Source organism: Elephantulus edwardii, unplaced genomic scaffold (genome assembly GCF_000299155.1).
Source record: "Elephantulus edwardii isolate Elephantulus edwardi_28Jun2011 unplaced genomic scaffold, EleEdw1.0 scaffold00011, whole genome shotgun sequence".
Classification (NCBI taxonomy): Eukaryota; Metazoa; Chordata; class Mammalia; order Macroscelidea; family Macroscelididae; genus Elephantulus; species Elephantulus edwardii.
Window position 1 is genome coordinate 26,007,931 of NW_006399761.1, and position 13,836 is coordinate 26,021,766.

Genomic DNA, 13,836 nt, shown 5'->3' on the forward strand with positions numbered 1-13,836 from the left:
GTAGTGTTAAGTGGGTAGAGTTGAGAATACAGGCCAAGGTTCTGGAAAAAAGACCCAGAATCCTGGGTGTGAAGATAAAAACTGACAGGCATAGGGATAAAGATGGTATCATTCACCAAAGATGTATAAATAAACAGTGATGGATTCCATTTCCTTTTATTAGATATAGAGTAGAAACTTTGTCTTTTATTTTCTAGTTAGGGTGAAAATTTTGAAAGGCGTTTTAAAGTAATTTTTTTAGATATCATAAAAAACAACTTTAACTCTCATTTTTATTTAAATGTTATAAAATTTGAGGTCACATTTTGACTTGTTGAACCCATGTTTTTCAATATAGTTGACAAATTGATTCTCTTATTGGCTTGTAGGTGTAAATTTGGTTCTGACTGATATGCCCTACTTTACATAGTCACGTAGACATTTGCTTTTTTGTTTTTATGGGGTTTTTTGACATTTGGTTTTTTGTGTTTGTTTTTTTTTTATGGTCAACACAAAACAAACCTCCAAGCCCCAAAGCCTCTAGCAGACTCTGGCGTTGATGTGTGCAGATATCACATCCCTTTTGCAGGACATGGCTGGGTTCCCGTCTGTTGTCATGGATTGTGTTAGTCACTCGAGGGCTCCTACATCATTTCCGTTTTCATGACTTTGAGGAGGGAATTGAGGATGATGGGATCCTGCTGTAGTTAGAATGTCTTGTCGTACTAAGTTTGCATATGTTTCAGAGTTGGAACATATAAATTCTGTAAACCGTTGTGATCCATTAATTAAGCTTTAAAATGCTTAATTGTTTTATTGATGCACTTTATTAAATTTATGTAAGTCTCAAGAGTTCGAAAATTTCAGTTCTGCGTATTTCTCATTATGGATAGCTCTAACACTGTAAATATTCATTCTGACTATTCAGAGCTGTAGTCAGCCTGACTAGTCAAGAACACTCACTGTCGGGACAGCGGTAATGGCAGGCTGCTCCGTGCTGCCTGGGCTGCAGTGAGCATGGGGGTTCAGAAGGGCCTGAGGGAATGTCTCCTGGCTTGGGTGGAGCTGCAGCCCAAACTCTAGGAGAGAAGAGTGCTCCGCAGTTTATCTCTCAACCATCAAGAATTAACTGCATTTAGCTTTGGTGGTTAACTCCTTACCACTAAGCCACCAGAGCTCCTGTTTTTCATGGTGGTGGTGTTTATGTACCTTCAAGTCACCTGTCAAGTCACTCATAGCGACTCTGTGTACATTAGCTCTGAAACCTGCCCTGTCCTGAACACTTATTGCCCCAGTCACTGAGTTAGTCCATCTCAGCCAGGGTCTTCCTCTCCTGAGCTGTCCCGACACCCTTCCAAGGGTGGTTCTTCTCCAAAGACTGGTCCCTCCTGGCCACATGCCCAGAGTATGTGAGATGGAGGCTCAGAATCCTTGCCTCCAGAGAGCAGCCTGGTTTCACCCTCTGCAGGACAGAGCTGCTTGACAGCAGAATTGCTTCACAGTGCCAGAATTGACCATGCCACCCTCAGGGTTTCACTTTTTCCCCTATTTATTTTTGTATTTCTGCATCCTCGTCTTACTGCCTGCACCTCAGCTGCCTTCCCCTCTTTTCTTTCCCAGCTGCCATGGGTAGTGCACATCCATGGCCAAGGTTAAGGGAGAGGGCTGACAGTCAACACTATCCAGCAAATTTCTGTGGCTTGGCTTTACATTAAAATACAGCTACCTTAAGAGATACCAATTAAGACAGGCTTAGCCCAATGCAGGAAGCTTTCACTCTTAATTTGCCATTAACTAAAACTCAGGTACTTTGAAACATTTGGGAAAATCTGGAAAACTCCGTAGGTATCCACGAATCTATCCTCAGAATTGGAGTTCTGTCTGGTGCCTCCACAGAGGCCGACAGAAGCTGATGATACTGGAGCGCCCTGGTCCCTTGCTTGCTAGTTTGGGTCAGTAGTCTTCTCTGACCGGGAGGAAAGCCGAAGGAATGTTTTCTCTTTTTATATGATCTTTAAAACTATATTAAGTAAGTTTGCAAATACCAGTATGTTCTTTTTTTCTTTCCACATTTTTAGGTCATGTTTGAAACTTACCAGTTTTCTGGTGTGTATGTAGCTATCCAGGCAGTTCTGACTTTGTACGCTCAAGGTGGGTGAAATCTAACTTTTCTAAAGATCATTTCTCTTTAAGTTTATGATTTATTAAGTATTATAGTCTGTGGAAGAAATCAGGTTTCTTAGTAACTTGTTTATACATTCCAGGAAAGCACATTCTTTATCTATCACACTTTAAATATTCTCGGCTTTTTAAATTTGTCAAAGCATCTTCTATATTTTATCCCTATTAAACAGTAAGTGACTTAAGTTGTATAGACTTATTTTTTAAATACAAAGTATTCTTCTTAAAACTGTTACTTTTTATTCTGTAGAGATGAATATGGGATCTAGCTTTAAAATTGACTGAAGTTTTTTTAACACTTGCAGCACACTTTTAAATTGATGGTCACGCGTAGAAACACATTTTGCCGTCATTTGTGGCAATGTGTTAAAAAAGCCAGACTCAAAATTAGATTAGTATAAAGTCATGCTCGTCAAATATAGATTGAATAAAAGGAAATAATAGACATTTGAAAGAGCATTTTTAAATTTTGAGGTGGGTTTAATGGCGAGGACTAGCATGTTCTCATTATCATCTGCTTTCTGATCTACCAGGGAAAGTCTCAAGTCTTAGGATATAAGCAGTGTGTATGACATTCCTAGAGGCGATGTGCCCTTTTGCGTAGGTCGCTTGTTCCTAACTAAACAAGCTTTTTAATGCTGTGATTCTCCATGTGGTTCCACACGTAGGGCACTTCTGTTCAGAGTAGCAAAATATTACCTCATGAAAATCCATGTTCTCCTTAGTAGTATATGTAGATAGGAAATTCTTGTTTGAAAGAAACCTTTTCTGTTGTTTGGGTGGAAATTTGCAGAACAAGTTCATTTCCACTCACCATTTAATTTTATTTAGTGGCTTTAGTTGCAACCCCCTCAATGTAGCTACGTTCTTCCAGCTTCTTCTCTGAGGATTCTGTTTCCATCTACCTGTATTTATTGCTCTGAGCTTTATTTTGGGGCAAATGCTGCCTTTTTGCTGTCATTTGGTTGAGTGTTCTGAGGAGTATGTTCCTCAGAGGTTCTAAAAAAAAAACCTAAACTCAAGCCAACTCAGCTCCTGGTGGTTTGGACTGGCAATACAGCCTTGCTTTGAGATTAGTGCAAGGCCCTATGTGTTACGCCACCAGAGCTCCCTCTCACGGCTGTTGGTGTTCACATTACAGGTCTGTTTGTTTGGCTGGCATGGAATCTCTAGCCGTGGGTTCAGACAGAGATTTGAAGAGTATCTAAGGGCCATGGTGTTGGAGCTTCCGTTAGCCTGTATCTTACAGTAACTGGTCTTGTATGATGTTGAGTTTTGATCTACATTTCCCTTCCACTCTGTTCCATCTATTATGACCTATGTTAGAACAGTCAAGGAGCTCAGGTGGTCTTGTGGGTCGGGACAGGTCCTGCCAACCCAAAAGCAGGAAGTTCAGATCTACCAGATGCTCCTGAGGAAAAAGATGGACCATCTCTTCCTGTGTGATTTTACAGCCTCTGAAAACCTGCTGGAGGGTCAGCACTGATCTGTTCCCACTGGACAGCAGTCACTTGAGTTGATGAGACAGCAGTTGGTAGCGGTAGCCGGATCCCATCTAGTTCTTCTTCTGATTTTAGGGTGGTAGAAAGGGTGGCTCTTGTGGTCATTTTCTGCGAGACCAGTAGGTGACTGTTGTTACAGCCTTTACGTGCCCAGTTGCCACTTACTAAAATAGGATACAGAGCGTTGTTTTTCTGCACTGAGTCAGGCCAGTTGACCTACATGGGACAAACTTTACTTATTCATCAGATGTAACTTGTGCTTTGCATTCTGTTTAGTGCAGAAGATGCAACAAGAAGTGAAATAGACTTATTTGCTCTAAGAATGATTGCAATCAGGTCGTAATTGTTCCTTTGACAGAAATGTAAAAATCACGTGTTACTCTGTGGGATGGGGGGGCGGGCTTGCCTCCCTCTAGGAGGTATTACTTTTTTTTTTTTTTTTTTTCGCGGTCCCTCCCCGAGGTATTACTTTTAAATATGGCGTCGAGTATTGCAGTACACAGCATTTTGGGGAAATACGTGTATTATCCTTCAGTCCACATTTGAAACTCCTCAATTCTGCTTTAGGGAACAGTTCTGCTGGCATGAATTTTTGTGACATGCTGATTTAGGAAGGTGTGTTTGGCTACATGGTACAGAGAGGGTAACTAGAATGAAGGGACCTGGGATGGAAGTCAGTGTAGTCAGGAAAAATGGAAAGAAAAGAACTAGACTGAGCCTTAAAGAATTGAAGAGCAGGGACAGTCGGTCAGTTGGAATGAGGCAAGGGTGTGGCCCTGGGGATGTGTGCCAGGAAGGGACAAGTCACCTTGCTGGACGAGGGGAGAAGATAAAATGAGTTTGTATGGGTAGTGCTATTTGTTGTTGTTAGGTACCATCGAGTGCTATTTGGAATATAAATTTTTAGAGAAAATTTTGAAAGTACATTTGCATTGATGTTATAGAATGGATGGGCCATCTACTTCCTAAAGAACAGGCAGGGCTTTGAAAATCCTATGGACACTAAAGAAAAAGGACAGTTACAGTAGTAGAGGGGTAAAGCCCAGATTGAAAGTCAGATGAAATGAGGATGCTGGGAAGGGTGGAGGGTCAGCAAAGCAAAGGAAAACTCTCAACCAGGTGGATTGACACGGTGACTGCTACAATGGGGTTTAGTGTGTCTGGAAGTGTAAGGATGGAGCAGGACAGAACAGGGTTCAGATCTTTTGTTCACAGGCTCACTATGAGTTGTACTTGACTCAGCAACACCTAACAACAACAGCTAGTGGTCAGAAACTCCTGTGGGATTGGCTTTCAGTTGTCTCTCCTTCATTGATGCTGTTACATTTTTAATGTTGCATTGTGATAAAAAATGGACAAAATACACTTTCTGTTGGGACTAAAAAGACTCCACATCATCATTAACTCAGAGACACTCTAAAAAGAAATGAGGATTACTAGAGAACTCCGGGGGACTAGTGGTCACCAGAGGCACTTGGTTAATGTCCGTCTGTGGCTCCACGTGGGAAAGATGGGCAGTCTCTTTCTAGTAAAGGCTGTGAGTCGGTTCTGGCTCATTGGTACATAACAATAACAACAATGTGTATTTCTCAGCTTTACATGGTAAGAGGCCTAAATGGCCAAAGCCAAGTATAATGTGTTCATTTTGTTCCTAGAAGGTACTGTGGCATAGAAAAGTTTTCATTCCTGAAGGGAAAGTGAGGGAGAAACTGTTCAGAGATGAGAAAATAGTAAATTAATGCTTCAGCAAGTTCAAGATAATGCATATTCTGATTTTAAACCTTTCCCTCCCCCTTTCCTGTTAAAAAAAAATTGAGTTACAAAAATTTCTTTCTCATCATTAACCCACTACAAAAGGAGAATCACTGACTTTGCAGCCATTTCTACTTTTACGAAGCACACGTGGAAACGGAGCATCTAACTTCAGCTGCTGCTTCACTAACCCTCTCTGATAAGGTTTCACTGATAGTCTTCTCTTAATAATTCCTCTCTGTCCCCCAAGGGCAGACATTTCATTCCAAGTGGGAGAGATTGGAGGGAAAGAAGGAGAAAGGGAAACTAAGCAAACCCCACACTCAGCAGAGTGCACTGCATTAGTCCCCAGGTTGGAGGAAGAGTACTGAGCGTCCTGTGGACAGCCAGAAGAACAGATACTTCTTGGAGAAAACAGAGCTGAATCGCTCCCTGGAGGCAAGGACAGCGAATCTTTGTCTCCTATACTTTGGGAGTAGTGTTAGGAGAAGCTGTTCTTGGACAGGGACATCGTGCTTGGAAAGGTGGAGGGCTGACAAAAGCAAAGAAGACCCTCAGCCAGATGGCTTGACACAGTGACAGCAGCAGTGGGCTCCAGTATGTCAGAGATGATGAGGATGGCACAGGATTCAGACCTATTGTTCATAAGGGTGCTTTATGGCACCTAACAACAATAGCTAACAAAGCTTGGAAATAATCCTGTTTTGCCAGACCATCTGGAGACCCACACACATACACACCCTCCAGACCATGTGTTTATCATCACAGCAACCACGAAGTACCTCTGTAGAGCAAATGGACAGACCAGTGCTATACCACTTAGAAGAATGTTTGACCAAATTTCTTTTCCATTTGGAGGCTGAATACAATCAACTCACACCCTAATCCACCAGAACTAGAAAACAAACCTCTATAGACTCTGGCTGTACCAGATGACTTCCCAATCTTGATTCCAGCCCCAAACTGGTGACTAAATGCTTTTTTTAGCAAGTATATAGTGTAATAAAATTAATGCTAAAGAGCTAGACTCTTGCAGCAGGTTCATTGTCAGCTTTGTAATTTCAGAACACTGTCAGCTGTCCTTCATTCAATCCTGTCTCTCCTTTCAGTCTGAGCTGGTGGCATTTTTGCCTTGGTGGCTGAATGGATCTGTCTTAGCAGTCACAGGCTTTATCTCTTTAACAAAAAATTGACTTACCAAGTTCTTGGTGAGTGTTTCAGGGCACGTGTCCCTCATTTGTACAATAGGATTTCCCTAATATTTATATCTGGTTTCAGTTTGGGCAGCTCACATGTAAGTCTGGCTCCTTCTTCTGTGTTCTCTTGTAAGCTGCAAAAAGAAACTGCACTGTGTCTTTAAGATCTTCAGTAATCTAAGCTGAATGCCCGACTTCATCACATACACATTCTACCATCTGAACATAATTTAGACACGTTCTTTGCCACTGCATTAAAACTACAATGGTCCTCACTATGTGAACCCTCATCAGAATTGCCTTTGGCATCCTTACTCCTAACAGATGGTTGTTTCAAGGTAGGCAGAAGCATTGCTGTATGCAGCATGTCAAAATCCTTCCAGACTCTACCTATTAGCCAATTTCAGAACTTACTTCAGATTTTATATTTGCTGGAGCAATGCTCTCTTCTCTGACACCATATTCTGTCTTTGTTCTCTGGTGCAGCTGTGACAGAGATGCCACAAGTGTCTGGCTTTTAACAAACTGCTATAGCTCACACATTTGCAATCTAGAAGCCTGGATTCAGGAGGCCAATTCCAGGGAAGGCTTTCTTTGTCTGCTCTGGGGCATTGGCCCTGGTCTTGTCTGAGCTGCTTTTCCTGGATTTCTTGGTGGTCCTGTAGCGTTCCTCTTCCCTTCTGTTTTTTTGCATGCCTACCTGCTAGCTGATCTTGGCTGAAAGCAAAAGATACCAGGGAAATAACTTGTGTTTTATTGACTATGCAAAGCCATATGATTTTGTGGACTATAACAAATTATAGCAAGCATTAAGAACAATGGAGATCCCAGAACACTTCATTGTGCTGCGTCAAAACCTATGCATAGTCCCCGAAGCAGTTACCTGAAGAGAACAAGGGAACATGGCAGGGTGTGAGTCTGGAAAGGTGTACATGACAGTTGCATCCTTTCTCCATATGTTTTCATCTGTGTACTGAATAGATCATCCAAGAAGCAGCTCTGTATGAGGAAGAATGTGGCATCACAATTGAATGAAGGCTCATCAACAACCTGCATTATGTTTGTGGCACAACCTTGCATACAGAAAGTGAAGAAGTCTTGAAGTACTTATTGAAGAAGACCAAAGATGATGGCCTTCAATATGGATTACATTTCAGCATCAAGAAAACAAAAATCTGCAGTATCATGATAGATGGAGAAAAGGTTAATTTTGTTTGGATCAACAATCAACACCCAGGGTAGCAGCAGTCAAGAATCAACAGACATGTTGCATTGGGAAAATCTACTGTCAGGGACCTCTCCAAAGTGCTAAGGAGCCAGGATGTCAATTTAAAGACTAAGGTGTGCCTGATCTGCCTCATGACCTTTTCATTTGGTTCCTGTGCATCTAAGAGTTGGACAGTGAAAAGGCAGGCCCAAAGAAGAACCCGCCAATGCTGGTTGAATTACAGTGTTGTAGAAGAGTACCCAATATCCCATGGACTGGCAAAAGAACAAACAAGTCTGTCATGCTGGAAGTAGCTGCTAACCAGGGTGTTCCTTAGAGGCATAGGTGGTGAGACTGAACCTGCTTTGGGCACGATGTCAGGAGAAGACCAGCCTGAGAATGTTAAAAGTCAGCTAAGGAAAGGAAGACCTTCAATGATGCAGTTTGACACTGTGACTGTAACCGGAGGTTGGAACATGTCAGGAGTAGTGAGAATGGCACAGGCCTGGGCACAGTTCGTTTGGGTTCTTCATAAGGATGCTGTGAGTTGTAGTGGACTCAGTGGCCCCTAACAGCAGTAGGTTAACAGTTTACTGTTAGTAAACAACAGTTTACTTAATCTGTATTTGATCACTTAATCTGCTGTTTTATACAGTACCTCAAGAGAGATACTAAATATTGCCTAAATAACATAACAATGAAAACCCAGTCCCAGTCAAAACTATAAATTACAGCACGTATTTGCTTGCATCTAATTTTAGGTCTTGAACCCATGACCCTGAGATTAAAGAGTCCCATACTTGCACATACACACACGTATTTGGAAGAGACAGAATTCAATCTTTTTTTTTTTTTTTAGAATTCAATCTTAACAGGTATATAATGAAATATAATGAATTTTCATTAATGAATATAATGAATTTATAAAATATATATAATGAAATATAATGAATTTTCATTAATGAATATAATGAATTTATAAAATATATATAATGAAATATAATGAATTTCATTAATGAATAAAATGAATATATTTTCTATAATGAAAATAATGGTAAAAAGCCAAACTATTTTAATAGGTTCACTCTCAGTCCTGTGTAAAAATGGTGTAAAATACCCACAAAATGTGCTTTCAAGGGAACCCAAGGCTCACACTAAGTTGGAAAGAAAAAAAATTTACTGAGCTATTTTAGGATAGTATGGGAGCTCTGGTGGCCTAGTGGTGAGAAGCTGCGTTGCAACCCCGAAGGCCCACTGTTTGAATCTACAGGCTGCTCCGCAGGAGAAGGAGGGGCAGTCTACCTCTGGTGCAAGTAACGGCTTCTGAAAACCCATTGGAGGGTCAGCTCCTTCTCATTGGTACACAACAAGAAGAAGCTGTCATACGAGCATGTGTTTCTCAGCCCTAGACGTCAGATCTGTTTGTTCCCTTTATCTAGGAGAGCACATGATCAGACTAATGGTCTCTGTGATAGAGACAAACTACAGAATGCACACATAGTAAGTGCTGGCTGCTTCTAGGAGACGTGTTAGTATGACATCTGTGTGAACCTTACTGCCTTTGGTCTTTCTGATTTGGCTTTTTGTGTAAACCATCTTATGCAGGTTTGCTAACTGGTGTGGTGGTGGACTCTGGAGATGGTGTGACTCACATTTGCCCGGTGTATGAAGGCTTTTCTCTGCCTCACCTCACCAGGAGACTTGATATTGCTGGAAGAGATATTACCAGATACCTTATCAAGGTAAGTGACCGGAAAACATGGTAGCAATCATGGAAATTCTGTTGTGTGGTTTGTGTTCATCAACCTAATACAACGTTGGGTAGATCCTTTCAAGATTATCGCTGATCATTGTACCACTAGTCACGTCAGCCAGCTACCAGCATTTGCATGTTCAAACCATATATTACTTAACCATCATCTCCACCATGCTACTGGGAATACATGATTTAATTGCCTGTTTTTCTCTCTTCTGTTTCTGAGAAACAGGTATTTCAATGAGAGAGACACTGAAACTTTGTTCCACAACTTAAGCGGGCTTTTGGAACATAAAATCTGGCTTTTCTAGATAAGTTTTAAAGGCATAACTTTTGTTGTTTTGCACTTTCTTGCTCTTTCCCCAAAATCCTGATTAAAAAAGGAATGATATTTTGGAAAAACGGGTCCCAGATGCACTGTAGCTTTAAGATTACTACTTTTTATAGAACACATCCAGATTTTCTTATGTAGTATTTTAATGTTTATTTCTTAATTGAATCCGTTATTATTTTATTTGAGACCTTACCAGAGAAAGTAAGGGCTTATTACCATTGTTGTTATAAGTCCCTGAGTACGGAAATGACTCATAGCTGGCCCTCCAGCAGGTATGCAGAGCCTGTAAGTCACATGGGCGATTTCCCACCTTTCACCCTCAGAACAGCTGGTGGAGTCGAACCATCTGCCTACGGGTGGGCAGCACAGCTTCTGCCACCAGCTTGTTATGAGTTGGATTGTGAGTCCCTCAAAATAAATATTGCAGTTCACCTCTGTGGCTCACATTGAGAAGAATGTGAATCCCACAACACTTAAGTACACTCCTACAAAACCTATAGCAAGACCAAGGAGTAGGTTTTGAAGTGAAGCAAGGGAGTGCTGCCTGGTGTAAAATCAGGAACGGCCTGTGTCAGGGTTGTATACTTTCTGTCCACCTGATGAGTCTGTATGCTGATTAGATCCTTCATCAGTCTAGGAAGCTAGGCTCTGTGAAGAAGAGACTCAGGAACCATTCACATTATGCAGATGACACAACCTTGCTTGCTGAAGATGGGGAGAATGTGAAGTGCCTGCCGCAGAAGATAATAGACAAGTCTTCATTGTAGATTGCCTCTCAACATCAAGAAAACAGAAATTCTCACCACTAGGCCAGTAAGCAACATCACGGTGGAGAAAAGATTGGAGTTGTCAACAATTTCATCTTACCTGGATCTGTAATTAGCATCCTTGGTACCAGGATGATCAGTCTTGCTTTGGGCAAGCCTGCTGTCAGGGATCTCTCTGAAGAGCAGTGGTGTCATTTTGAAGACTAAGATGCACTTGATTCAGTCCATAGTCTTCTCAATTACTTGCTCTCTGTCTGAAAGCTGGATAATGAATAAGGATGATAAGAGAATAGTTGAGTTTAGGTGATAAAGAGTACTGACTACCATGGACTGCTAACGGAATGAACAGATATGTCTTAGAGAAAGTGCAGCCAGAGTGCTGCTGGGAGGCAAGGATGATATTTCATCTCATAAATTTGGGCATGTTGCTAAGAGAGGCTATTTTTTGGAGAGAGGCTATTTCTTGGACAGGGTCATCAAAAGAGAGGAAGACCCTGAATGAGTTGGATTGACACAGTGTTGCAGTGGGCTCTGAAGTATCAGGGAGTGTGAGGATGGCACAGGATAGGACGGGGTTCAGATCTGGTGTTCATAGGTCGCTGTGAATCACACGCGACACGAAGGCACCCAACAACAATGTGTGTAGTTACAATATCATTGGGATGGGTTGCATTTGTGTCTTTTATGTTTATGACTTTAGTATAGGGTGTGTCGGGTCTGTCTCTTTAGAGATACTAAAAAGATTAAACATGCAGGCTCGAAATAGAAATGGAAAAGACACGTGCCAAGCCACATAAAGATCACCCAGGAGCAGAAACAGTGTCCGTCCTCTGGAGCCAGCAGAGCGGGAGGGGCTTCCTCGGGAGCTGGAACCCTAAGTTCGGACATCCAGTCTCTGTTTTATTTTTCTTCTTGTGTACCATTGAATCGGATCTGTCTAGCACAGGAAGAGATTGCTTCTCCGTCTCCAGCAAAACATCTGGTGAATTTGAACTGCACGCCTTTGGGATTGTAGTGCAGCTTCTTGCCACTAGGCCACCAGAGCTCCCAGGATGTCCAGTCTCTGTGACATCTGTGACAACTGTGAGAAAATAAGTCTCTTCCAACCCTCTGCATATGGTGTTTCTGATACAGCAGCACTCGGTAACGAAGACAAGCCTTTATTTGGAAGAGTTATTTGCTGTGGTGGTGTTTTTTAATATTTTCAAAACTGAGAGTATTACCCCCCCCCCAGAATTCTGTAATCAGCTTGGATCTCTATAGCCGTGTTCCTAGGCCGGGAATGACGTGATCCTCCATGCAGTGTCTGGAACACCTTGTGTTACCATTTCTGGGCAAGGGTGCTGCTGGCATCTAATGCTTTAACAAGATGTAGGAGAAAAAACAACAACAAACAACCTGAGGTGTAGGAGAGCCATGAACAACAAAGAATCACCACTGGAATGTCAAGGGCGATGCTGCCCAGAAACCCTGTCCTCAGAGGTGTCTGTCTGTGTGCTGAATTGGGCTACACTGAGGCTTGACTTTAATATTGAGTTCCTTCCTTCCCTCTCAGAGTAATCCTTGTCACTTGAGGAGATAAGTTAATGAGAATGAACTAACGATTGTGCTTGAGGGAAAACTATAGCTGTATTTGTGGGGATTTTTTTTTCTTCTTATCAGCAGCTGGATTTTTTCATTTTTATAGCATCTTGTTTTAAAATAGTGACGTTTAACAAATATAATACCTTAGAGATTATGCCAAGTATCCCAAGGTGTAACTTACCATTCATTTGTTTAACAAAGCTGTTACCTTTCTGCTATGTGTGTTCAGACACAAAACTAAAGGCTAGAGATGTATAGGTTGATTCTATGAGCATATTTTGATTCTAGGAATCCAGTATTGAAATGTCTGTATTAATAGACTTTGCTTATCAAAACTATCTAAATTTAATATTTAAAAAGCACTCTGGCTTTTATTTAAAAGCTTGTTTTATTTATTCATTATTCACAAACTGTAAATTTTATTACTCTGTGAACTCTTATGGCAAATGGAATCTGTGTCTGAAATATCTAATAGCAATGAGCACCCACTGTGCTCGGTATGTGCTTGGTGTATTTTGTAGAGTTGAGCTCACACAGATCTTTTGTGAATTAACTTTTTTTTTTTTTAACAGTTGCTTCTGTTACGGGGATATGCCTTCAATCATTCTGCTGATTTTGAGACTGTTCGAATGATTAAAGAAAAGCTGTGTTATGTGGGCTATAATATTGAACAGGAGCAGAAACTGGCTCTAGAAACTACAGTATTAGTAGAGTCCTACACGGTGAGTAGTCATTGTACAGTAGATACTTTCTACCTTAGGACTTCATTAGAGAAGAGATATTATCTTGAAAAGTCTCATACCTAGAATAGCATTTCCAAACATGAACTTTACAAAATGTGTTTTCTCAAGATAATGGAAAGAGTTAAAAATTTAAAAAGCGTTACGATGACAGATAAATCTAGAACATAGTCCATTTTGTTCTGCTGCGTCAATGCCAGGCTACAGTCTGCCTGTTTCTCAAATGTTTTAGGCGATAATACTCTTCAGCATTCCACCAGGCTAGTGTTCTACAGAGAGCTTTGGTGGCCTAGTGGGTAAAGAGTTACACTGCCAAGTTCTGAGAACTTGGATGTGCTGGTACTTTGTCATATTGAAAAGTTTAGAATTTAAATACACTAGTCTAAGTAAATGTGTTGTTAGAAATGTCAATGTAAACCAAATTCTGGTGTCTTACATAGTGACAATGCTTGTCACTTAGTCTAGTTTAATTAAGTGTGAGGGTGATGGTATAAGAGAGGGAGTTTCCACTTAATAGTTCTCTCCTGATTCAGTGTGAACATGGGATGACCTAAAAGAATTTTCTGCACAAAATATTACTATTACGGTAGCTGACTGCTTAAATTAAAATTTTATTTACCAGAATTTAAATTCCACTAAGTGTGACATAGCAGAATTGCGGGTCCTTTCTTCTTTCTGAATAGAAAACAGATTTTGTGTGAAGTGATTTGTCAGAAGTAGCTGCTATTTTATCATTAAAAGACATTTTGATGGCAAAATAATAAAATTTCATGGAGTGGCGATTTGATGAAAGAAATTATTTCAGTGTTTTAATTGAACATGTCTGTTCTGCTGTGAA

At 40.9% G+C, this 13,836-nt stretch overlaps 1 protein-coding gene across 3 annotated transcripts in view; it reads left to right on the forward strand.

Annotated features, from left to right (window-relative positions):
• The window catches only part of ACTR2 (ARP2 actin-related protein 2 homolog (yeast)), a 36,420-nt gene that overhangs the window by 16,047 nt on the left and 6,537 nt on the right, over window positions 1-13,836 (forward strand). For all 3 annotated transcript variants that reach the window (XM_006880969.1, XM_006880970.1, XM_006880968.1), the window contains 3 exons: window positions 2,058-2,130; window positions 9,423-9,559; window positions 12,831-12,980. In XM_006880969.1, coding sequence (XP_006881031.1) covers window positions 2,058-2,130; window positions 9,423-9,559; window positions 12,831-12,980 — 360 coding nt within the window. The remainder of the gene's footprint in view (window positions 1-2,057; window positions 2,131-9,422; window positions 9,560-12,830; window positions 12,981-13,836) is intronic.